Raw genomic sequence first — 26,679 nt, forward strand, 5'->3', positions numbered from 1 at the left:
AATAAAATCTTACTATGATAATTATTGAGCTTAGCTAAAATTGTTTATCAATCACTGTAAATTACTAACATCTTTTAAGAGATGAACTTAATATTAAGTTGCAACAAGATGTCGTAGGTACCTCAGATACAATAGTTTGCACGTATTTGATCAACAATAAGATCAAGAAGATCCATTAGTACAGTATTACAAATTAATTCTTTAAGAAACTTTCATATAAAATATAAAACATTTCGTATTTGTTTTGTGGCTTATTCTAACCATGTTAGGTATATTGTTTAATACAAGCTCCATAATAACTAATTATTATTATAGGACTCATTTCTGGGCACTAGGTAGACCAGATCCTATTCTCCTTGAGGATCAAAAATTATAACCTTCTGTTTTTTAACACTGTAAATATTGTCACAATAAAATGATTCATTATATAGTTTTATTTTGAGATAGAAAAATGAAATAAAGAACCGAAACGTGAGGACACTTTTATTTAAAAATTCAAAATCAATGAAAACATGACCTTTAATTGGAAGACATTTGATTTGAAATCGGGATCATGTTGCATTATGATATTTTTCTTATAATTTTATTCATGAACATTTTTACAAAATTTACTTAATTTAAAAGTTTGGGTACACATATTCTGTTTTTAAGGTATGAATGTCTAAATAAATGTGAACAAAAACAGTCAATTTATATGATTTACAATTTGTTTTTATATGAATATAAACATACATATCTCAAATTTTTATTATAGCATCTGTTAACAATGCTTCGTTGTCTGAAAAATAAAATTAAAAAATAAAATTAAAAACAAAAACGCATAGAAAATATGATGTGATTTACGTATGTCTGTTATTTTTTTGGAAACGGCAATATTTTTTTCATAACTGTACTGTGAAATAAATAATTATTTTATCTTATCCAATCAAAACTATATATTTACATAATTTGTCTTTATAAAGCTAATGTGGGATTGAAGTCGAATTATATTTTGCGTCTAATCTAATTACGGATATTATCCTCTTTTTTGCATGTCTTCTTAAGAACATTATAATAGTCATAAACTTAACAAAATCAGCAAAGTTCTTACCTTCAATATAAGATTTATAATCCATGAACTATACTATTTACATTAGAGCTGGTCTCTTAAATTATATAAATATATCAATTTTTATCAGTTTCGTTTATTTTTGTTTTTCATATAAAATACAACTTACCCTCAATGTTAACTTCGATCCGACTATCTTTTTATGAATTGTTTTTATAATGTATTTTATTCAGTTTAACATTTTATTCTTTTCTTAGGCAGTATTCAACGGTCTTTTTTTTATATTCTATCTACTTTAAGATTAATTTAAATTGCGCTAGGGCCATTCATTTAATTATAATAATGCTAAATGCCAAATTTTAACCAATCAATACGGAACAAATATGTAAATAATTAAAATGATATAAATACTCATGTATATTAAAAAACACAACCTGTGAGAAAATTGCGATTGCGTATTTAAGACATAATGTTTTTATGCTGTTATTTTTGTTTTAATGCAGATTAGGCCTCAAATTTTTTGGAACTAAAAGCGTAACCGCGCTTTGATTGTCTTACTGTGCGAATTCGGGATTTATAAAAGCTAATGAAAAATAACTGTGTTAAAAATTGCGTGAGTTTATTTTGGGTGTAGTTCCTAACTTTGTTTGCTTTTATAAATAAAAAAAATATTAATATTATTGTTAAATATATATCGTTGACATAAATTTAAGAAATTAAGAATATGATGTTGCTTAACAAAATTAATTTAAGTGAAATTTGTAAAATGTGTTGTATTTAAATCGTAGTAAATTATAACATCAAAAAACTTATGTATGGTTGGTACATACTCGTATACCAAACAAAAATGGAAAGTTGGTAATAGCTTTCTTTTCAAACCATAACGTTTCTTGTTCTTAGAATAACTTATCTTCATTGCTCTATGGAAACTCACTCAATTTCGATTTTGTTTAAATTGCATTTGGAAATTTTGTTACTGATTTTTGAGATATAAATAATTAAAGGAAAGCATCTGCACTGTTTTTAGAAGTTTTTATTTTTAATATCAAATATCATTATTATCATTAAAGGCAGAATAAATTTGTTGGACCTACTACGTATATGTAGGTCAGAGTTGAGAATCCAAAAAAATGATTACAAACAAATTGAAATTTCCATACACTTTTTCAATTACTTTAAAATGTAATTAATTGATTTCAATTGATGATTGCTTGTAATGCAATTACATAAATGCAATAATTAAAAATAGCAATAATGATAACTTTTTCCAGTTATCATTACACAAACATATAATTATATATTATATTCATCATTTGTATTTTACGTAAATGTAATTGATGAATTTCAATTACTAATTGCATGTAATTTAATTACATATAAATGTAATGATCAAAAACAGCAAACAACATTTAATTATATATTATTTTCGTCATTTGCATTTGGGGACATATTACAAAATAATTTCCTGAATGCTGAATTCTTTTATGCATATGTTGCTTTAGTTAAATAAACAATTGAGGAAATCAATTACATTGACTTTGAATTATAAACTTAAATAAATGCATTACATTTTTCAATTGCATAGGTGCATTTTTTCAATTACAATTACAAGTAAATGAAACGTATATTTTATTTTTTAATAACAGTAACAGGCATTTAAAATGTTTATTTGTTAAATTACAATTACATGTCATTGTTATGGATAAAGAGGTTAATTACTTGTTATTGAAGTGAAAAATGAAATTAATTGCGAAAAGTAATCATTATTCATTATTTGTAGGTATAGGCGCCCTTATTTTTCGGATTACATTTTCTAATTTATTTTAACTGAATACAGATGCAGATTTAAAAAAAATTGATAACAGAATATTTACGCAGTATGTTAAACGAATCATATATTTGTATTTATCTTCTCGAAAGAAAGAAATAAAGAAGAGTTTCCATTGATAATAACTTGCGTTTATTAATCGTACGCTAGTTAACAAAATTGGTGGATTTGAAACTGCAATAATCTTAGTTCATAATAATTGTATTATTATTTAGATTAGAAGCAAAGGGTATATGAGCAAGTAAAATAGATAACTTCGAATTAATATAAGCTCACCACCAATGTTTTCTGCTTTAAAGAAATAGATTATTAATTCTACATGAAAAAGCTAAATGCAACCCATGCCTCCCTTCGTTACTTCCCATTCCAGTTTTTCAAAACTTTAGAGAGGAAGTTATTTTTTCTATTATGAAATATCAAACAATGAAGCTATATAAACTTTTTGTAAAAAAGTTGTGTTTTTAAAGAAAAAACAGGCCTATCAAGAATTCCATCGTAATCGGAAACTTTTAGAAATCCCAAAAAAAACTACTGTTAAATACATTTATGGAGGAAAATTAAATACAACTTTTCATTCCGAACGGATTTCGTGATACGGTTTTTCGGAATTCGTGAAAGTTTCCGATTACGATGAAATTCGTGATAGGCTTGAATATTTGGGCCTACAGATATTTCCCTACAATTTATTTTGTATTAGCTTATTTGCCTGTTATATACCTATACGGAACAAAACTAAGTGAAATTCGATGGCGTTTCTTTCGGCTACGGCGCGCATCGTTCTTCTCCTTTAAAGGTCTTTTTTTTAATGAAATGTTTATGTTTTTTTTTTAATTTTTTAATATATTTTTATTGATGACATAATTCATAAATTATAACTTCAATTTCGGTAAACAGATACCCCCAAAAATTATTACAAGTTATCTATCTTCCCAGTTTAACAAAAATAAAGAGAGTTAGTAAATATTTATTTTGTCACAATTTTGTATGTATCAAATATTTTTATCATCGCATAACTTTAGTACAGCACCTATAACTTTAAAGTTAATCGTATCAGTAGTTAAATCTTTAGGCAACCAGTGCATCTAGTATGAAACGTCAGCATCACAACTTTGGCTACAGTCTTTTTGACATGAAGTGCTTTAAGTTAAGTTCGTGTGACGCTAGTGTGACTTAGCCGTATAATGAAATCATAAATACTTCTTTTCGAAATGAAAATGATCAATCTGCTCTCAGCTAGAAAATGATGGCTTTAAATGTAAAGTTCTAACTACTGTTTTTCTTTAATACTTTACCTGATCCGAATATAAAAAAGGATCAAGTTACTTAGAATTGATACCAAATAAGTTCAACTTGCTGCTATTTCTTAACTTCATGCTTCATGTAACATACAGTGCAACACGAATATAAGAAAGTCTGAAAAACAAAGTAAATCTTCATGTAGTATGAATTGTCTGAAAACTTTTAAAGTTGAAAAGATCAAAATTCTTCGATGACGAAGAAACACGAACAACAAGCGAAAAGTAAAATTTTAATTAAATTGTCAAAATTTTTACAGCTTGTTTAAAGTCTTTTCAAAACTGCACTAGAAAATGGAAAGCTTTCATTGAGGTTGGTACCGCAATAATGGACAAATAAAAATGTTTGCAAAAGGTTCTGTTCTCTTAAAGTAAATTGCTTCTTTGGATTTTAAATTGATTTGGGAGTTTTTTATATCCGCAAAATACTGTATTATACTAAAACTGTTTTGAATGCACTCCAGCCACGGTTCACACTATAAATTGCACTCTTATCATTGAAAAATAGTTAATATGTGTTTAAAAAAGCGTTCGTTTATGGAGCTTGTAAGACAGTGAAAAGACAAGTCCCTCTTAAATGTTATAGCACGATGTTTAATTTGCTTTAAATAGTTTGTAGATGCTCTTACTAACTAAAAATTAAAAGATATTATAAATATACTAGGTCGACTAAAACCTTGCACTTGAGTGAGATTAACCTCAAACATGCTATTCTATGAAGTATACGGAGCTTTGTGTGAGTAAGAAAAATTATGCAATAAATAAAACATGAGAAGGTTTATACTTAATTTGAAATCATTTGTAAATAAGTTTTAAGAGAACAGAAAATGCTGCTGAAAAGAAATGATATAAGATAACGAATAATAATGAGAATAATATGTAATGGATAATTATACTCAGATACTAAGTAAAAAAAATATTTTTAGCAGTTTTGCTTATTTAACTATAATATTTTTATTAAATATTTTCTTCTGATTTAAGTTACTTATTTTATCTAATTTTTTTTTAAAATGTTAACTGTATATGTTTTCCATTGTCTTTTATTCAAATGTATATTATTTAAAGGTTTCTAATATTTTTTTTTATTTGTGTTTAAGCATAATAGTTTTATTAAATTTAATATTAAGTGGCTTAGATGTAATAAACATAAAGATATACATACATACATATGTTTAATTTGGAAACAAGTGAATATGGTTTTCAACCTTTAACATACTTTTGTAATATTATTTTTTTATTACTAAATGTGTCACAACACTTATAAGCATACATTTTTACAGAAAGAAAAAATAAACTAAAATACAAAAATCAATCTTAGAAAATCAGTACTTTAATAAATGTAGCTATTGAAGTACTTTCCTTTCACAGGGACTGGGATATAAGGACAGAATTCTTGAATGCTTCATATATTTAATACATATTATATACATAATGAAATTGTGCAATTTTTGTGCAGGCTGTAATTTTCAGTTCATTTAAATTTGACTGTGGATAGATTCGATAGCGTGACCTGAATCCCAGTATACAGGAAAATACCCAGGAAAAAAACACTTTACTTAACAAACGAAGTCATAAGAAGCTGTATGTGTATTTAAGAACCAAAAAATAATATACAAATATATAGATGTTTTAAATCCAACTTTACGCACTTTATAAAAATATTTCATTTGAAACCAGCAACCAGCGTAAAAACCATTTTTTAAAAAAGGTAAAACAGAACACTGCAAAACAAATAAAATGAATCCCTCCATATAAACATTAATTCTGTTAACTCTTTAAAAATCTTACAACAAAACAACGATAAGAAACTTTAAGTACATATGCCATTTTTGAATTCCTAAAAAATTGAACACATATCAGTAAGCTGAAATTTATTTTTTTAAATCGATTTACTAACAAAAGTTATTAAGTGTTATTATGTGTGGTGGATATGTTTAAGAATAAAAAGTTTTTCAAATCTTAGCCTCAAAGCTCAAGGAGTTTTGTTACACTTTTGAATAATAATATAATTAAATTTGCAGAGGAAAATATAAAAGAACAAAAATAATACAAAAATCAAAGTAGAAAACAGTTTAGTCATATTTATGGATACATATTTATGTAAAAGAGCAAAACCGTACCTTCAAACCAGTACCTTAAAAATTTAACATACTGATTGAATTCTTCTGAGAGTGGAACCAGTCTACCTTGTAAATATAATATTAAGTTAATTCAATACCCCATTCTTATTGATGAAAATGCATTTTCAAGACATAAACATATCAAAGATATAAACAGAATAGAAAACATGTGATATCTCTTTGTTTTTTTTTTTTAATAAATTATGTTTAGACAATAAGTCAATAGTTTTCAACATGTATTAAACATATTTGAAACTATTGAAACATGTCAGTGTCATAATATTGAGCTCTACCTTTTATATTTGTATACAATACAGGCTCTCCAGGGATTTAAAAGGAGATACTGGTACACATTGGTGTAAAGTTTTGAATATCAATATGACGGAGTTGGGTTCAACATTCTAGATGCGTGGTTAAAAAAAGAATCTCTATATTTACTTGGCAGTACGTTCGAAATTGAGCTCAAGGGTTAACTGATGAGCATTCCTGGAATTTCGAGGTCTTGGGCTGAATAGTCTTAGAAGGGGAATGATAAATATTGAATTTTATTTCTTTAAATAGCAACTTCTTGTAAGTATATTTATCAGTCTGAAGAATGATTTTCATCATCTTATTATTCTTATTTGATGGTTTTTTAAATGCAAAACTTTGATATTAATCAACTTTTGATTTATTGAAAAGATTTGTATTAGTCTTTTTGTCTGCTGTATTCTCAGTAGATGTTTATTTTCGACAAGATTGTCAAAAGAACCTAGAATTGTGACTCCTCAACTAACTAACTAAACAAGCTTTACCTAGTACATACATATGTACATATGTACATTAAATAATTTGTTTCAACCAGGCACTTGAATCTGAATTTCGTTTTTGAAACTAGAAGCAATGAGGAGCGGACTTTTTGCTAAACATTTTTGCAAAGTTAAAGTGAAAAATTAGTTTTTACAAAAAAATAGGGTCATCCAGATCGTTTAATTAATTTTAAGATAGCAAAACTCAATGGCGAAAATACATTCAACTCCTGAAATGGCATTAGAACTTCTGTATATAAAAAGGGTCAGTGTGATGAAATATAAAAATTTCCTTTTTATATTCGATTGAATAAGAATCTTTGCATATTTTGCATATTAAGTTCCAATTGAAAACATAATCAAAAACCTATACAAATCACGACACTGTAACGTAGGTACATGTTCGAAACCCATAATGATAATTTTAATCGCTGCACTTAAAAGGCGTTACCTACTACATCCGTTTGTCTAAATTATGATCTAAATATTATGTGTAAGAGTTTTAAGAACAAAATAAAATGAAAAACAGATATTTTTTATGAAAACTAAACATATGTATATATATACAAATGTACATCGAGTTCGTTTATTAAAAATCTTAATAAATTTCATACAAATATAATAAAAATCATTCGCCTTCCTTTGCTTCCTTTTGAAGGCAACTCTTAACTCTTTAACCATTGTGTCTCTGTCGTCTATACTTTTGCTGCTATTTAGCTTTTTATAAACCCCGTTTTCTGAATAATACTATAGCGAAATATTGTAATGGTTGTGAATGTTTGTGTTTCGTCTTTCATCATACTTTCGAAAAAAATAATATCAGAACTAAAAAAGTATTTTTTCCCTTTATTCGAACAAAAGTTTTAGTCTATTATTACGTTTTTGAATAATATTTTTGTTTTTATGTTTTTTTTTTTTTGTTAAAATTACCTTAACAACTTAACTGTTTTTTTTTAATCAATAGCATGAACAAAAACAATTCCGCACAACACAATAACACACAGCACACAGTATTCCATTCAAGTGAAGAAATATTCAATTTTTAAAGCTAACAATAGGTAAGTGAATACATAATCTGTGAATATAGTATCTTATTCACTCAAATATTCTAATATTTACAGATTGTTTTTATTTATTTTTGTTTTTGTTTTGTTTATTTTTTTTATTTTTTATTTTTCTTGTACGGAAACCTGTCAGGGGCTATTCTCTTCTGATGGTTTTTGTTCATGCTATTGAAATTGAATTACAGCTCGTACATCCTTTCCAATTATATATTATATGTTAATAACCTATTTCTTAATTTATCAAGTGTGGCTTGCAAGTGGTTGTAATGACGATGAAAAGGATAACAATGGCTGCGAAGACGATGGTGACTCAGTAATAGGATTAAACAACGATGAAGAAGAAAATGAAGGCGACATCGTCGTGAGAGACGACGATGTGGCAATTAAATTCATTGGATATTATCCTCTGTCATCGTCACGAGCCTCAAACAGAGTTCGCAACCAGCCTTGGATCATATTCCACCAACCGGCTGCGAACCCAAGTGGTCGCTATACGTCTTCGCTGCCCATTTTTAGCAATTCGAATTTTTTCTTAGCTATTTTTGAATACAAAATATCTATTGGCTGTGAATGATCATATAAACTAGGTGCTTGTAATATAATTAATGCTGTGCCAAGAATACACGCTATTGTGAATATCCAAAGAAATAAGCGGTCCAAAACCATTGCAACATACTTCCAGTCTTCCTCCACCTAAAAAATATAAATTTAAAGACCAATTTATTTATTAGGATGAAAAATTAGCTTTAAAGAGATTGATCTTGAAGTTCGAAATGATTGTCAGAAATTATATAAAATAATAATATTATAAATGCACTCAATGCACATAATTTTAATAAGTTCGTCCTCTTAAACCTAACGCCTAACATATACAAAGGTAACATAATATAAAACTTACAGTCAAGAAAACTTTTTTAATACTCACGCTCTCAAATTTGTCCTTGTTTCGAACATGTTGCGCAATGAACCGAGAGCCTTCTATTGTCTTTTCCATTTCCCTTGCGTATGGTTTATCGAACGTAGGACTAATATCGGCAGCACAGCAGCCAGGACTTATATCACCATTACCTGATGGGCTAAAGAGGTCATCATCTCCACCAGGTAGAGGCAGTGCTGATGGCAACGGAGGATCACCAAAACATGGGCCTATGATGCCAGAAGGAGCTATTTCAAAACGATGAGTGGGTAAAGCTGCAATTGGGGAATAGTATTTAAATACTACCATTATTTATATTAAATTTTAATTTGTTTTCAAATTTCAATAAAAATTTCGTTGTATTACGGCTTTTTTGTTTAAGGGGTGCTGGGAGGAATGCAACTTGCTAATTCCACATAATATTGTTTGTAAATATGTTGGTAAAATAACAAAAGGCAAGAAAAATTGCTATGATGTTCGAGTGATAGCTCTATCGCCTTTTATTTTCAAAGCTCTTATTTGGATACTATCATAAGGTGTGAAACATTTCTTACATCTTGGGAAAAATCCTAAGCACCTAGCAGCATTTTTGTAAATTTCAAATATCTGATTATTCCAGACAAGGTGATCGGATATAAACATTTAAAAAATTCATATTAAATTTCCATTTTAAATTGGTTAACAAATTACTGGACTATTAACCATGATTTTTCCATGGACAAAAATATTGGAAACAAATTAAGAATTATACTCTTTTTTTTTATAGGACGTTTTTTTACAATTGATTTGGCCTCGATATAATTTCGGAACAAAATACATCATATTCGTAGTTTTTAACTCTAATTTCGATTTAATGTATCATATTAATTCGATTGTTAGAAAAAAACACTGTGGTAGAATTTGTGACACTGTGAAAGATTTGTCTCAAGAATTCATATACATATTATTCTTAATCTAAATAACTTTTTAGTGAGCCATCATCTTTAGTAGGCTTACCTGCCTTTGTACGAGAACTTCACAAAAATCTAAATACTATTTATTCTTCACTACGAGACTTTGTATAATCTTTAGTTTAAGTTCATCCCAGAGATGTTCGGCTGGTATAAAAACAAAGAACTGTGTGCACAAATATGTAAAGTGTATTCTAGTGTTATTTTTTTGACAACTTAAAGGGCTAATTCGAATCATTATTTTGGGTGAAATGGCATCTACTTGGCAGTTCCTCTTTGTTAAAAGGCACTGTTTGTATCTTGCCACATTAAAAGTGTCCGTATTTTATCCAGATTTTCTCCAACTGCTCTTAAGTTTTTTGTTGCCAATAAAACTTTAATTGCAGTTGGATATTTTCAAAGAGCCATGGTAAAATTATGTATTTTTTTCTTTTAAAATGTATGACAAACAATAATAAACCTTTTGTTACTATTAATTTTTACAAGCAAGATTATTTTTTTCTTTTTTTTTTCTTTAACTATATTTAAATACAATTTTAGGCTTAGTAAAAATGAAGCTTCCATTTCTATTAGTATTTTCATAACTAACAATAAATTCTATTATTTTTTCTTAAAGAAGATTTATTGGAGTAACAGTCCGTTAATAACTAGAGCCTTGTAACTTAAAACTCTCATACATTCATGTGTGCGAGTCATTAAATGTTGTTAATAAATTTCTTATAAATTAAATTAAATTGGTCAATGTTGGCCTAGTAAAAAGTGGTTTAAGGGAATACCAAACTCGTTAACCTATTCTAATATCTTTTTAACTTACCAGGAATTCCATAGTCTCCACTAAACCGTTTTGTGTCATAATTAACGAACTTTTCGACGTCTGGGGGTAAGTGAAATACATCTGTTAACACTTCGGGCTGCTGTTCATCTTCACTTCCTTCATCCTTTTTCGGCCTTTCAATGCATAGGACTTTGGGTAAGATCTGAATAAACAGCCTTTGCACCCATGGTGCCATTTTATGCGTTACAGGTGATCTAACAAAGAAAAAACGATATATTAAAAGTATAAACAATATTATATGATAGATGAAAACGTACCTAAAGTTGACGTTGAGTACAGCAATTGTCACAACTACAGAAAGAGTGACCAGCATCATAGTAAACAGCAAATATTTTCCAAGCAATGGTACTGTTAAGGACGTCGGGGGTATAATTTCGGCGAGTAGCAAAAAAAACACAGTCAACGATAGAAGAATACTAATACAGAGTGAAATCTTTTCACCTGAATCACTTGGCAAATAAAATACAAGTACTGATAAAAATGATATACCCACGCAAGGTATTATTAAGTTAACGGTATAAAAAAGTGTTTTACGTCTCAATGTTAAATTAAACACAATATCCAAGTAAGGTTCTTCACAACAACTATAAAATTTTTCGTTTCGTACTGCTGGCACTCGCATTATATCCCATTCGACTGATATATAATAATCCTGTAGATCGATGCCAACTTCAATGTTATCCGAATCGGCAGTCTGTTTTAGATGACGTAAATCAACCTGTTGACAATATTTTTATTTATTTATTAAAAAGGACATATGAAAATATATTTAGTGGTGCCATAAATTCTGTAACAAGACTTATAGACCTCAAAACATCAATTTGAGACAAAATGGTTACTTTATTTTTTTGAACATTTATAATAGTACCTAAGCAATGAAAAAATGTCATATTGGTTTCAGTTTCGCTTATGATGTTACAGTGGAGTGAGGTTCATAAGAAAATAGAATCTAAAAAGTTTTTTTTTATAAAGTGTCAAAGAACTTTTACTGTGATACGCGAGAAATGAGCATAAAATAATTTGTACCGTTAAAGAAGTTTAAAAAAAAAAGAAAACGATACAATTCGTGTCACATTATATCCAACTCAAACTGTTTTTCCAAAGGACAAACTAAATCATCAAATGGCGCCTGTGTAATGGTTTGATTTAAAGTCTCACGTTAAAGTGTCCCATCTCGATATTTTTGTGAACGAATATGAAAAGTTATACCATAGAGATGTGGTAGAGGGTTTAACAAATAACCTTTAAAATGAAGATAAATAAATTGTTGACAAATGAGAAAAACAAAGTGAAGACAAATAAAGGCCTCAGCGTCAACATCGTACGTCTTAGAGCAGCTTAAGATTGTCGCTCGGGGACTCCATATTTTAATCTTTAAGATTATTTTGTGGTCTGAACGACTTCTCACAGAAATTTAAAATTTTTAAGATAGTACTTAGTGAAGGAGTGTCGAAAATATCAATAGAAACTGTGCCGCGCACTATAGGTCGATGGTCTTCACCTATAGTGGCATTTAAGCGGATGCTGGCCATTTTGAGTGAAAATACTTTTTTGATTAAACTTATATTATGGTCAAGTAAATGAAACAACAATGAATATAAGATCATAGTTCTTGCCTTATGGTAGCTTATACTTGTAACGGACACGTTTAGGTAAGTAGATATTCAGGTGAATATTTCGAATTTTAGTGCATAATTTCTAGTTTCGTATGTTTACTTTATGTGAAAACCCTGATTTTCCGATTTTTTTCTTTCTGTGTATCAAACAACTTTGTGCACAAATTCAAGGACATACGATATCTCATCAAATATTTATGTACTTGAGCTATGGAGTTATAATTTTTGTTTGGATGCATTCGAGAAATACTTTAAAGTTTGCATTTGACAAATTAAGCATATAAGTTAATTCAATAAATTATGTTTTATTGGAGTTAACCGTTTCCTTTTATAGTTTTTATCACATCAATCGTCATTTAAAGTCAATTCTGGTATACCTCAAGGGAGTAACCTTGATCCATTGCTGTTTATTATGTTTATTAATGATTTTCCTTCTGTTTTAAATAATTCAATGTCGCTAATCTATGCAGATGATGTAAATTTTTTTTGAATTATTAACTCTATCAAGGATTGTAAAAAGGTACAAGAAGATCTAAATCAAGTTTGGGAATGGTGCAATACATATAGTTTAATTTCAAGTTTTGATAAAAGTAACACAATATGTTTTACACGCAAACGTAATATAATAAATAGTCATACTATATTTTTTTTACTGATCACTATAAAGTATTCAACGTAGATTTTCAAAATTTTGGCTTCGGTTTTTGCCCTAGCCCGATAGGCTTTAACTACCTGCAAACACTCTTTTATTCTTTTTCGATTGTATTTCAACATGATTGTGGCTATCGAAGGAATTTATTCAGAACTAGATCGAACTATAGCGCAAAAAGTCCCTTAAATAAATTAATCATAATCATAATAATCAATTTAACATATTCCCTATACTCATTGACTCTACAAATGGCTATCTAAAATCTGCAAGCTTTATATTTAATTTGTTTTAGTTTTAAGTTTATATATTTCAGTAAATACTGTAAACTTAACGTATTATAAATCATTAACGTATTTTATCTTAGTAAATATTGTAAATTCAAAGGTAAGCCAAAGTTTAATTGAGATCAAAAATCTGGAGAGTTTTTTCCTATTAAAAGAAGTATTGACTAAGAATTGAAAAAATTGATAAAATTATTAATAACAGTTGGAAGTCTTGTGGGAAAACATGATATTCTGTATTGGATTATTATTTAACTTTAAACTCCATTCATAACCCATATGTTTTGTTGCAATTTAAGATCATAATGTTTGTGCATTTGAATATTATCTCACCATATATCCATCGTAAGTCCATGATCCGAATTTCATGAAACATGTTTGTTCATCAAATGGAAAGTATTCAACGTCTATTTCACAAAACGATTTATAAATAGCAGGAGGTTTCCATACAACTTTACCCGTATGATGTAAAATTGCTTTCGTCATTATTGTCACTTCATAATTGCCGTCGGCGCTAAAATATAAAATATGAAAATGAGTTAATGTATATTTATTTATATGTACATATGTTTATATTTATTATTAAGAATTATTACATAAAAGCAACGTGTTAAAAATTTCAAGATTATTTTCGAATTCAACAAAAAAATAAACCGTCATTTAATAAACACCATCTGCCTGAGATATTGAATTTATTTACATTAATTAATTTTTAACCAAAACCAATGTTTTGTTGTCTTCTTTTTTTGAAATCAAACCTTTAATAAAATAAGAGCATTCAACAAAATCTTTGTTAAAATTATTAAAAGAATAACCTTTCGAACTTACTTATTATACAAGACAATATCTGGAAGCCATATGTGTTCGGATGGTACATGAAGGGTATCGACGCCTCCGTAGTCATCAGGATTCCATTTAAGTTTATAATCATTCCATTCCTGAAAAATTGAAAATATATATTAAGTATTGTATATATTCTTGCTTGGTTTGGTAAGTACAATTATGTACAACTTTAAAGAAGCGTAATTTGGATACAAAAAATGTTTAATCATGTACTTTAAATTTTAGAGATTGTAAAAACGTCGCGTGTCAGCTTGAATTCATGCTAATAATATAAAAAAAACGATATTTTAAAATACTATGGGATCATAGAGATTTGATAAATTGGGATCATATATATTGTCCGTGAAAAAATATTGATTAATATATTGATACAAACTTCTGTTTTAGGGGCCAACTATAGCTATCATTCATTTTCATCATTGAAACGCTAACTAAAGCTATCATTAATTTTCATCATTGAAACCCATCATTGGAATTTTTTTGACTGGTTGTTTTTAGATTTCATTGAAAATTTCTGTCATTAGGCACATATTTCCGAACATACAATCGCATATTGGCCAACCGATTATAGAATAACTTAATTTCGAAACTAAGTTAAATAATATGTGTTATTTTGTCTTGTGTCTCCAGAACTAGAATAGATAGTTTCCCATTATAAATTAGTATTTTTTTGCAGTTCTAAAGAAAATCTTTCTGCTTTGCAGAATGATAAACGAATGTAACCATTATTATTTTTGTTTGATTTTGTCAAATTTTGTCGGCATTGTACGCAATGTTTAGTAGCCTACTTATTCTCTGATAATACTTGAAAGTAGGCAAACTTCATGAAAATCATCTTCATTTCAGGTGGCCCAAAAACAAAAGTTGTTAAATCACAACATCCCGGTGGATAATTGTGATTCTTTGTGAACAAAAAATCCTTAGAAATTTTTGTAGTGAATTTTAAAAGCTTTGTTAATGTGTGTATCGGTTTATTTTTGGTTATGGTGTAATTTTTCCCTGTCTTATTTAAAAAAGATAACTGATCAAATAACTTGCTATTCACAATCAAACCTCTTACTGGAAAACCCTTTTATTTTATTTTCCAGGAAAAAAGAGAGGACTTTTTGTTCTTTTATTTTTTATTTCAGCAGACGTTGTTTGATAAACAAGATATTTTTAACAAATTCTCTAAAATTTACTTTATTTTTTAGTGTATCCTAGCCCCTAGGGTTTCTGCCAGTTCAAAGTTTTACAATTATATACAGAAAAATCAATTCTTACCTGTTCCACCCACACATTTGTTGTCATAATTTGGTTTTTTAAGTTCTGAAAAAAAAATAAACAAACACGTTAATAATATTAATATTTATAAATAGCTCCATATATGGTTTATATCCGTGGCACTTTCAAAGAATTAAGTAAATTCTGTTTTTAGAGGTATAGAACTATATATTTGTCAAACTATTTTAACTGGCGGTCATTTTGTCAGCTATAAGTAAAAAAAATGGGTGGCGCAACAGTCAGTTGAGAACTAGGGCCTAGTGACTCACAACTCTCAACCATTCCTGTGTGCGAGTACTGTTGTCAGGGATATTTTGTTAGCTATCAAGTGATTTATTTATACTTTGGTTTGGAATTTCAACATTAATAGACTGATGCTGAACAAAGCTTCCAAAACTCGACAAAAACGATTTGCTAGGTGTACTTTCCTGATAGCGTTTCTGGAGACCGGTGTTGAGCCAAGATTATTGACTTTTCGATCACCAATAGAAACACCATAATATGCAGGACCTGTGGTTTCATCAAGGAGCATACAATGTCACAGAGCTTTCGATAAAATTGATTTATTGAAAGAAACATTTGGTAACCGCATTTTTTACTTTACCGAATAGTGGATTGGTTTTCAAGCACGTGTTATTTTACACACCTTGAATATTTTGATGTGGGGTTATGTAAAGTCGCTAATCTACGCCGATAAGCCCTTAACGATTGACCAATTATGGGATAACATTTGCTCCGTTACTTCCGTTATACGGCCACAAATATTGTAAACAAAATTCATCGAAAATCTGACCTCCACACAAAATACGTTTGAACCATCAGTTGCCAGAAATCAAATTTAAATTTTATTTCCATAAGTTCATCTTTCGAATTAAGTATAAATTCTATTTTCGTATGTCATGAAAGAGATCACATTTGGTTTATTACATTTTAAAGTTCTAAACCTCTTAAGAAACACACTTTTTTGTAGCTAATTAATACTTACAACATCTATCAATTGTGATAATCTAAGACCCATTTTGACCGTTAAACGATCAGAGTTATTGCCAACTGGTCGGATTAACCGATTATAGTTACTAAGAAGATCGTCGTATAAACGTTTTGCATCAGGGTTGCCAAGGCCGCCGGTGGCAAAATGTAGCGCTATGAATAAAGCTGCAAACAGCAAGCTCCCCATCTTAGGCCAGGTCCACCCCTTGAAATAAAGAATACATTTTATTAAATTATATATGTAAAAAAAACGATTAGCTACACTGCATTAAAACTTAATTAATTATAATTTATCATAACTACCTATATATAAACAAAGTCACCATAATTAAAAGCCAATAACAATTTTCAACACAAAATTTTAAGATATCTAAAGTGTTTACTACATTTACGTACTTTTTTACTTTTTAACAAATTTATAAAAACAATTAGTATAGTCAAGGTTTAAGAATAAGCTTATAGTGAGAACACAACTTTATGTCTACCGGGAAATTACTGTGAAACAATGTCTGTATTTGAAGATATCCTAAATTACTATTATTATTAAAGAACAAGTTATCTCGCTGAAAATGCAATACAAAAATTAAATTTATTTCAATTTCTCTTGTGAGAGAAATACATAATATATTCTGCTATGTTATAAATATTTATTTACTAGAGAGATATTAAACAATAACACTTTTAGATCTCTGGGTAAAATGTTTAACCAATTGTCTCGATATTTGACAAATTTATGTGACACTGTTTCTAGAAACTGCGAACCATCACATTTGAAACTGTCAGATAATAAAATAAATCTTTTCAAACTTTACACATTTTTTGATCCAAATCAACTTTAAATGATATTCATTTCAAAATTGTTTGTTTTTGATACTTTTTCTGAAATATAAAAAATAATTCTTTTGATTTTCTCAAATGCATTTTTGGTATTTTTTTAAACTTTTGGAAGGAAGAAAGTTATTTCAATAAAAACCGTCAGACTTTGATATAATTCCTAATTTTCAGAAAGCTCGATATGTTTTAAATTTAAGATAAGAAGATCCGTCATTGAGATCAAAGTGACATATGTTATGTATGAACATATGTATGTATGTATCAATGCTGATTTCCAAAATATTCAAATTACGTTTTTTTTAGAAATAAAAACTGAAACTGCAGATATTGTATGCATTATGCATTTTATTGTGTTATGTATTTAGTGCAGTGACAATTGATTATTCTTGATCTTTTGATTTAAAATAAATAATAACATTAAAAACGTGTCTCGAGAAATTGTTTTATTGATTGCTTTGATTTTGTTTGTGATTCAAGAAGATATCTTATATTTGTTGCTCACAATGGCAATCGAAAGACTAAACCTTTGTTTTAAGATCAACGATATATCTATGTACGCGATAGGACAATTTCCTTGTATTTTATGCACGAAGCTGATTGAGAAATTTAATAAGGTTTCAAATTGATAGTTGTTTGCAGTAGTTGATAGATAAAAAAATTAAGTAAATCTAAAAACATTCTTGGACAAATTAGAGTGGAGACAACTTAAATCATGTGACGTCATTGCTGGGACAAAACTTTTATTCTAAAATTAGTTTCAAGACAATAAATGTTAGTTCATATTATAATATTGTTAGATTGAGCCTAGTACGCAGAATTTCATTTCTACTATACAAATGTCTACAAAAATTTACTATTGAGTCAACATTTTGTTCAGAGTTGCAGAGATAGAATACAATTTAAATACAAAACCTTCCCTCAGGGTTAAAACCTCAAACTTGTAGAATAGAAAAGAAAATTAAATAAAAGAAAAGGTTTTAAATGGTGTAATGAACTATTTGTGCGTTTTTTTGTTATAATTATTAAAAACATTGCACTTTTTCAATGAGTTTTGGTGGCCTTTTTTTGAAATCCAACTTCAAAATAATGTATCACGTAAGGTTTCTGAGAAATTATTTTTTGCTAAACTCGAAAAAACCGGTAAAAAGATTTTTGGGTCTATCTAAATTTATGAAGTAACCTACAAATAATAAGTAATCTTGTCTTATATAAGATTTCACCCGTCTTACAAAACTCTGAAAGAAACTCTAAACCATTTATGCTAAAACGGTTTTCAACAGAAAAAGGTATTTGTATATTAAGAAATATAACAATAATGATGAAAGCTGGTATTTTTAAGTCTTGATTCTAAATCAGCACACTATGTTAGGAGATATTTTTAGTTAAACTTAGCTTTAAAAACGTTTTTGGTTGTTTTTAGCATTTTTAAAGGGGCATATTCAATTTTTTTTATGTGAGAGGCTTATTTAAGACCTAGATTCAAATTTAGGATATCTTAATCTTTTTTTTTCTTGTTTTGTTTGTGGGACAGAAAAACAACTTATTTTTTTCGACCAGTGAATTACGTCTAACAGTTAGTCGTGTTTTTAGTTTAACTTGTCAAACATTTTAAATGCATTTTTGGTTCCTTTGAAAAATATCTTTAAGTATCATTTACCTGTCCTTTGGTCAATTAATGACATTTTGTAGGAATGTTGATAGAAAAATTTTTGAAGAAGTAGTACAAATTTTAAATGTATTAAAACTAGGTGCAAATATTAAGCACTGTAGCCATTGGGCGTGGTTGGGTTGTGAGTTGAATGGATTAAAGTTACTAAATTTGTCAGACAAGCCATGGAATTAAAAGTTCAAGAACATCATGAGTTTTACAGAAAGTTAGACGGATGCATGTCAAATTTAAACTATAATCTGCATTCATGAAGATCTTTTGTATTTTTAATCTTCGTTTTTAAATAAAATAAAATTATATTAAATTTTTCGAGTTTCAAAAAATTCAAATTACATTTCAATGCCATCATGTAGGTAGTCCTAATAAATGTTATTATCCCTATTTTGGTGAGTTTTATTCGTGGTGTTCTTATTTGTTTTGTATTGTGTGCATGTTTTCTAGGTAAGTTTGTTGGTAAGTTGAAATACAAAACTAGATACAACGACTACGATTGAACACCATAAGTGACATGAATTGAATACCTTACAATCTAATCTACATACTTTCAAAAATTATAAATTTTTTCTATTCCTTTCCATTTCCATGTGTTGTATAGGTATATTGCGGATAAAACAAAAATGACTACGACAACCATACACATATTATTAAAACAAAATATACAATGTATATATAGGTATGTATATAAAATGCCACACCCTTATATCTACAATGTTTTTGTTTTCGTTTTATGGAAGACAGTGAAGTTAAGAGTATAAAAAAGAGAGTTAAGAGTAGGTATGGTAAGAGAGGACCAAAGGCACACAAACATTACATCCATCTTCAACTATCCACCCACAACCTCACCCAAACATTATTCAAGTATTCGGTATATCGTGGTGTTTAAACCGGGCTGCTTTGAGTTTTGTGATATTTTTTTTGTTAAGTAAAGGCGTAGGCAAGTAGGTAGGTAAGAGTCTTATTCATGGATCACAGTATCTTGGGATTTGTCATTGCAAAAATTATAAAGGTCTTAGATTTTAAGTAAACATTTTTTGGCTTTAACCGAAGTGCCTTATCTACTGAACTTATGTTTCTATTATTTAATAGTTCGTTAGAATTGAATCATAAACTAACCCAAACTTCGTTATAATTGTTTGGCACAGGTGCCAAATAACAATTTTAAATGTTTTGTTAATACGCATTGTAGAATAAGTTATTCTACGAAGAAAGTGTTAAAATTTAAAAATTACTATAACTGACACTAAAATTTCACCTAAAAACGTTGAACTAATGGCTAAACATCCACAAATGTTTAAATGTACAAATGACAAGATGCATAATTTTAATGTTACAAATAATTGATACTCCAAATTCCTTAAATATGTAGATTTATTGATTAAAATAAAATTGGTGTTATCTGAATTTAATATTTTCGTTGAATTAAATTCAATACACAATAATTTGTTGTTTTTTGCTTTACATTTTTGACATATATTTAAAAAAGTGAACCTATTCTTTTATTCATTTGACATAAGTTCAATTTATGATATACTTTCATACAAATACACATGATTAAATTATTTATCTATGGCTATTTTTCCATAAAACAATGTTAATTATCGAGATCGACAAGAACTATGTTAATAGTAATGAAGTTATAATTTTCAATTTGCCAACAACAAAATCTTAAATTTCAAGTTTCAAATGAAACTACTCGTATACACTTTCCCTAGGTTTTTGAAAAATTGGACCTCTGATGCTCTCAGACAAATTTGTAACTTGACTAAGATTATTTTAATAAACAAAACTCAACATTGTAATAATTGAATTTTAAAAGTGCTGAGTTAAGCAACATTTCTCAGATTTAATATAAATGTTAAGCTGAACCCTAAAATTGTGCTAAAAGTTTATCACTTATGCTCACAATAAGTATAAATTAAGGCGGAGTTCTTTCACTATGCGTATAGAAACAAACATGTATATTTATATTACTGTATGTAAGTAGATATGTATTTCAGCTCATCATAAGCCATTAAAAATTTTAAAAATATACTATATGTAAATAACAATCAAAAACCGATTGCTTGCAAAAATAATTAATGTTACTCACAATCGATTCGCAAGTCGGTGCATTGCCTGCAAATGACAGCCTTGCGCCAGTTTCCCCCTACATCCGGATGATGATAATTTGCTTTTAACGTTAAGAATTAGACAATAATTTGTTGTTATTGCTTGAGATAAGTTCAATTATTTTGTTGAATTTATTCCATACGAATGTAATTTAAGGCAAACAAGCATATTTATGTAAGTATATAAAATTGCAGTTAACTTAAATTATTATATGATACCGAAAGTGCTCGTTTTAAAGATGTTTAAATTGTTTTATGTATCGTATCGTAATTGAATATATATTTTTTTTTAAATTGTGTGTTGACTCAATTCCAAAACTGGTAATTCCTTTATTAATTATTTATTATTTATTAAATGTTGTTTTCGCAATCACAGTGTTTGTGTGTACTATAATGTGATTGTGATTTTGATTCTGATTCTAATTCATATGACGTTTGTATAGCTAGCGATTCTATTATTTTCGCTTTTAGGCGTCGACATTTCCCATAAAAGCAGCTTTTAGTACAATGAGATTGACGTTAAGTATTGCGCAGGCGAAGATTTTGATTTTTCGATGTGTGATAGATGAAACTGGCGATGGCGATAAAACAAAAGAGACTGCATTATTATGTGTGTTATGAAATCGTGTTCGTGTACTCTTGCGTTTTAAATTTAAGCATTTTTCTAGTTTTTACCATAAAGTCTGTTTTAAGTGGCGTATTGAATGAACGTTATATGTTTTTTAAAATTGCTCCTTAGATGTGAAAGTTGCATTTGTGAGTACGGTTTGCTTAGGCGATTCTAAAAGCTAGGTGCAATTTGCAATTCCATGATATAGTGTTGTTTTCTTTTTGATTATTTGAATTCCACAGCTCTTCCTTTTTCAAAACTACACGAACTTTCTACAAATTTACGAAATTATTTATTGTGTGCAAGTCTTTTTTTTTTAAAGATGTCTATACGTCTGGCCGGAAAATGTTTTAGTTAAAATGTTATAGTTTTGTTTTTTTTTTTTTTTCACAGAAGTAAGTGTTTTATATATTATCTAAGTACTCGTATAAGCGCTACTATTTACTTTTGTTTTAGATATTTCTAACTAGCCGATGAAAGCCACTGAAATAAAATATTTGTATTGGGTTTATAGTTTTGGTTTGGTTTCGTTGTATTTATTGTTTGTTGTTCTATTGTTGGCAACTTAAAAACATATTGCTGTCTTAGATATGCATCAAAGTCTTATTAATTGTTGGCCATAAGTCTTAAATGAAGAAGTCAACAAAGAACTGATATTTATTTGTACTCATTTTTATATACGTAATAATTTTCCCATATAGAGATTTTGTTTTTTGACAACAAACATTCGAAACAATAGCTCAAAAATTTGATGTGTTGTGGTGTAAGTGAGTTCAGAATTATTTTAAGTTTGTTTTAGTTTATTTTTAAGTAAATCTGATGTTGTTTTTTACGTAGCATTTGCACTATTTTAAAATGATCAGAGGTCACCTTGAACTGAAGCACTGAAAATAAATAGAAGGTATAAAGTATTTTAATCTCCTTTAGGGTTTTTTTCAAAAAAAAAAGTTATGTCAGGACCAATATTTTTTATTGTAAAAAAAACCAACTTTTATTATTTTCTTAAATCGAAATTGGAGAAATGTTTTTACGTTTTTCAAGGACCGGTAATTTAATACACAAAAACATTTGTTATCATAGGTTTAATTTGATATTTAATTCACGGAATAAGAGAATACTAAAGTTTGTGTCCCTGGAACTCAAAACCAAGCTTAGAAATGCTTTCAATCAAGGTATCATTATAGGGAAGAAATCCACGTAACACAAAAATATTTCCGATTTAAATGAAACAAATTAAAACCAAATAATACAGAGTTAAGTTCGAATCAAGGTCATATCACGAAATGTTTGAACATGACACGTTCGTTTAAACTTCTTTCTTTTTTTAAATAAACAAAAAATTTAAAGTCGTTTAACATTGCTGAATTGAAAGATACATTTTTAAAAAATCGTATATTACTGGTTCAGAAATGTTGGACATTTTTCTGATTACTAAAGCAAAATTTATCAAATATAATGAAAGTTGTAGGAACAATCTCAACATAAAAATGGTTCTGCTGTTTTTGAGAAAAGACAATTAAAGGTTTCATTGAATAAGGATAAGATTCCAAATGTATTTGCCTTAATAGAAACAATTATGGGGTAGTATTGTTTTGTTTCAAAATCGTCCTATCTTGAGGGCCTCAAGAAACACGTTTTTTTAAATTTCTTTTTTGAAGAGGTCACAAGAGAAAAGATTTGATTAAGAGTAACATGGAAATCTCGCTTTCTCAAAAATAAATTGTGAAGTTTATAAATTTTATTAAGTTTACTGATGTACAAATATATACAATACATATGTGTATAATGTATATGTATGTATGCATCAAAAATTAAGATACATGATTCTTTGTTTTGCTCGCTCAAAGGTATTATTTAGTACATAAGTTTAAACAAAACAGAAATTTAGTTTTTATCAAACAAAATCTAAATTTCTGTCAAAGTGAATGTTTTTTGACTGCTATTTTGCTAATAATAACCAAAATTGAAGGACAAAACAACAACTTTTCTTAAGAGTCTCAAAAAATACAAAATGTGTAGCCACATTTTATACAAGAACGTATTATAGGTACAATTTCAATAAGATTGTGAAATTTTGTTAAAACAACGATATTTCATATGTAAAAAAATACATCTACTATTGAAAACTTTGTATAGAAAAAAAAAAACAGTAGCTATTTAATTATTCAACAAGAAAACGAGATTTCCTTGTTCTATAAAACTGTAAAATATACGAGTTCTTAATATTTGTGAAAGGTTTGTGTTGTATTACTATAAGTCTTTTTCTATTATTTATAACTACTATGTAAAGCTTAAAATTTTAACAATGTTGAATATATAAACTAAAATGATATACTGATGTCGTTTTACTTTGTAATTACTTTTTGAGCAGTAACAAAACAAAAAAAAATATAGGACGAACTGCAAGGGCGTTTTAAGAGAACGAGGAAAATTATAGGGAGTGCACAAGTTTCAAACACATTTTATTTATCTTTCGCTAGAGTTGGTTCAAAGTTAAGAGATCGAATGTTGTCGTCACCGTTACCAGTTACCACCAACTAATATCAATAGTAGGTATTATAAAACAAAAGTAGCTTTGTATATAATTTTCGAAAAAGGATTCAAAGAGAAAATAGATACATTAGTTTTAGAGTAGAGTATCTATAACTCAGAGCTTTATGTAAAGAGAAATGAAATTGTGGGAGGAGGAGGTGTAGGGTGTAGGGCGTAGGGGACAGGGAGCGGTTGAGTGGATCTTTTTAAGAATTAAAAGAGAGCAAACTAAGACATTCTTAAACTAAAAATCTTACACAAATTAATCTACGGCTGAAATGTTACATAAACTCTAATTTTTCATTGAAAACAAAATACCATACTTACATGAGTCTGAGCTATTAGTCAAAAGTTAATCCATGATAAAATATATGTTTCTTTTTTCAGAAATTCCTGCGCTTTTCCTTGTGGTGCGGTGTTATGAAACCAGCGATAAATAGTTATGAAAGTTATTGAGAAAACTACGAACGGTCACTTGTTCAGAATTTCATTTATTCTTTAAAATATTTTTTTTAATAATATCTTTTTCTTTTCGATACGACAATATCCATATTTAATGCAAATTAAAAAATTATATATACTAGACGCAATTTGATGAAAGAAACCATGAGAAATGTTTAAAATTGAGAAGGACGCGAACTTAAGCTCACTATATGGAAGTAAACTGTTTGACAAAAATATATGTATATACATCATTTAGAAAAAGAAATATTAAATCATAGACCATTTGATATTGAACAAAAAAAACTTTTTTGATTTGATCCAAAAAATAAACAACTAAAATAAAAAGAAAACGCACGAACACATGAACGAAGGCACGTTGTTGAATTTTTGTTTTAAAAAAAATATAGCACTGTGCATCAGAAAACCATTATTTTAATATTTCCGATTTTTTTAATTAAAACAAATTTTAACACTTGCACTTTAAAAATTATTATTATCATTTTTTATACGAAAATTTAAAATTTTTAACGAGAACTCGTTCATATCCAAGCATGGAGGAGGGATTGAATAAAGTTATAAATCAATTTTAAAATTTTAAGGTGTAGACAATAAGTTATAAGATGCAATAACACAAATTAAATATTCTTGCAAAATAAAAAGAACTCAAATTAGGTATATGTACATTTTTATTTCTATGGCTATAAGGACCACACCTCCCAATCTTGATACTTGGTATTATAACTTTCAAGTATTACAACATGATACACTGTGAAATTTTAAATTCCATTGAAAAAATATCAAAGAAAATGTTAAAACATATTCGTATAAATAATACAAAATATTATTTTCAACTTTTGTTAAAAAGTCTATTCAATTTAAATCCTGGTTTTTTATAGGTACACACAAGTGAACTTAATAAAAACTACATTTCAATTAATTAAACTGCTTACTGGCAGCTTTAAGGAAAAATGGGTGTTAATGTATTCATTTTCAGTATCTTTTTTTATGAAATACGTAGTTTTTCTTTTTCAGTTGTGTTTAAGTAATTTTGTTTTGTGGAATTGTTATTCAATACCGTGACGGTTTATTTTCTATTTTACGACTTATTTATAAAAAAAATTTAAAAAAAACAACAGCGATAGAAAAACTCTCTCCTAGATGTTGTTTTATTGTTTAAACCCAGTTGTCGAAACGTTTTCCAAGCGATTTATACTACCCGCGGGCTCTGTAGCAACTGCTGAGTTTTGAACAGTAAGATTATAACCATTGCAAAAGTTGCGCATTTAAGAAATGTACGTTATGAGGAGATTTGTGCGCAGTACATTCCTTTCTCCAAAATGTGGAGAGATTTAGGATTTTTAAAAAGAGTCTTTGAATAGAGAATTTTTCTCTTTTTTATGATTTTAGAAAACACATTTCTTATTATCCGTATACATACACACATGTTTTAATGTTTCTGTTTGTTTACTTTTAAATAAAGCTTTCTTTATTAATCGTATGGGAGTCTTTAAGAAATTGTAATTTTGATAATATAACGGCTTTGAAGTAGGTTTAGTTTAGTATATCCTAGATCTTTTCTTCTTGACAAAATATCATCATTTATACTATGACTATGACTATGACACTACGACCCTATTATTCTGAAGAACTGTCAGCAGCCTTTTGCTTTTGAAATCCTAACAATTTGTACAGAAATTCTATAACTTCTAAGCTTAGCAAAAATTACATATTTATTTTATTTTTAAGAATCAATATTATTTCATAATCTAAGCCATTAAATCAACTCAATAGTCAATATACAAAACGAATCAATTCTATTTTAATTTTTGACTATATCGCTTATAAGGCGTTTTAAGTAAACAGAGATATAAATCACATCGGTCTAAATGTTGTATGTAATTGATTGTGTAATGTAATTTTATTTATTAGCGTTAATTTATCGTTTTTTTTTTTTACAAAATGGCAATTGCACAATTTACATAGATATGGTTTC

General features: G+C 28.1%; 1 protein-coding gene and 1 long non-coding RNA gene across 3 annotated transcripts; one reads left to right on the plus strand and one right to left on the minus strand.

Annotated features, from left to right (window-relative positions):
• Positions 1-567: 567 nt before the first annotated feature.
• Positions 568-24,733, minus strand: LOC129941345 (acetylcholine receptor subunit alpha-like 1). Of its 2 annotated transcripts, none has more exons than XM_056049945.1 (9): positions 24,570-24,733; positions 16,485-16,694; positions 15,500-15,544; positions 14,222-14,331; positions 13,727-13,907; positions 11,102-11,562; positions 10,824-11,038; positions 9,069-9,334; positions 568-8,836 (listed from the first exon to the last, which is right to left on the minus strand). In XM_056049945.1, the coding sequence occupies exons 2-9, from the start codon at positions 16,674-16,676 to the stop codon at positions 8,633-8,635; spliced, it is 1,674 nt and encodes a 557-aa protein (XP_055905920.1). In that variant the 5' UTR covers positions 16,677-16,694; positions 24,570-24,733; the 3' UTR covers positions 568-8,632. The 2 variants fall into 2 exon arrangements, with proteins under 2 accessions (XP_055905920.1, XP_055905919.1); XM_056049944.1 differs by lacking the exon at positions 24,570-24,733 and adding an exon at positions 21,082-21,481.
• LOC129941347 (uncharacterized) lies at positions 21,983-25,357 on the plus strand. The gene is made up of 2 exons (XR_008780852.1): positions 21,983-22,105; positions 24,630-25,357. It is a non-coding gene; the product is annotated as an uncharacterized LOC129941347 (long non-coding RNA).
• Positions 25,358-26,679: the final 1,322 nt, after the last annotated feature.

This window comes from Eupeodes corollae, chromosome 1 (assembly GCF_945859685.1).
Source record: "Eupeodes corollae chromosome 1, idEupCoro1.1, whole genome shotgun sequence".
Taxonomy (NCBI): Eukaryota; Metazoa; Arthropoda; class Insecta; order Diptera; family Syrphidae; genus Eupeodes; species Eupeodes corollae.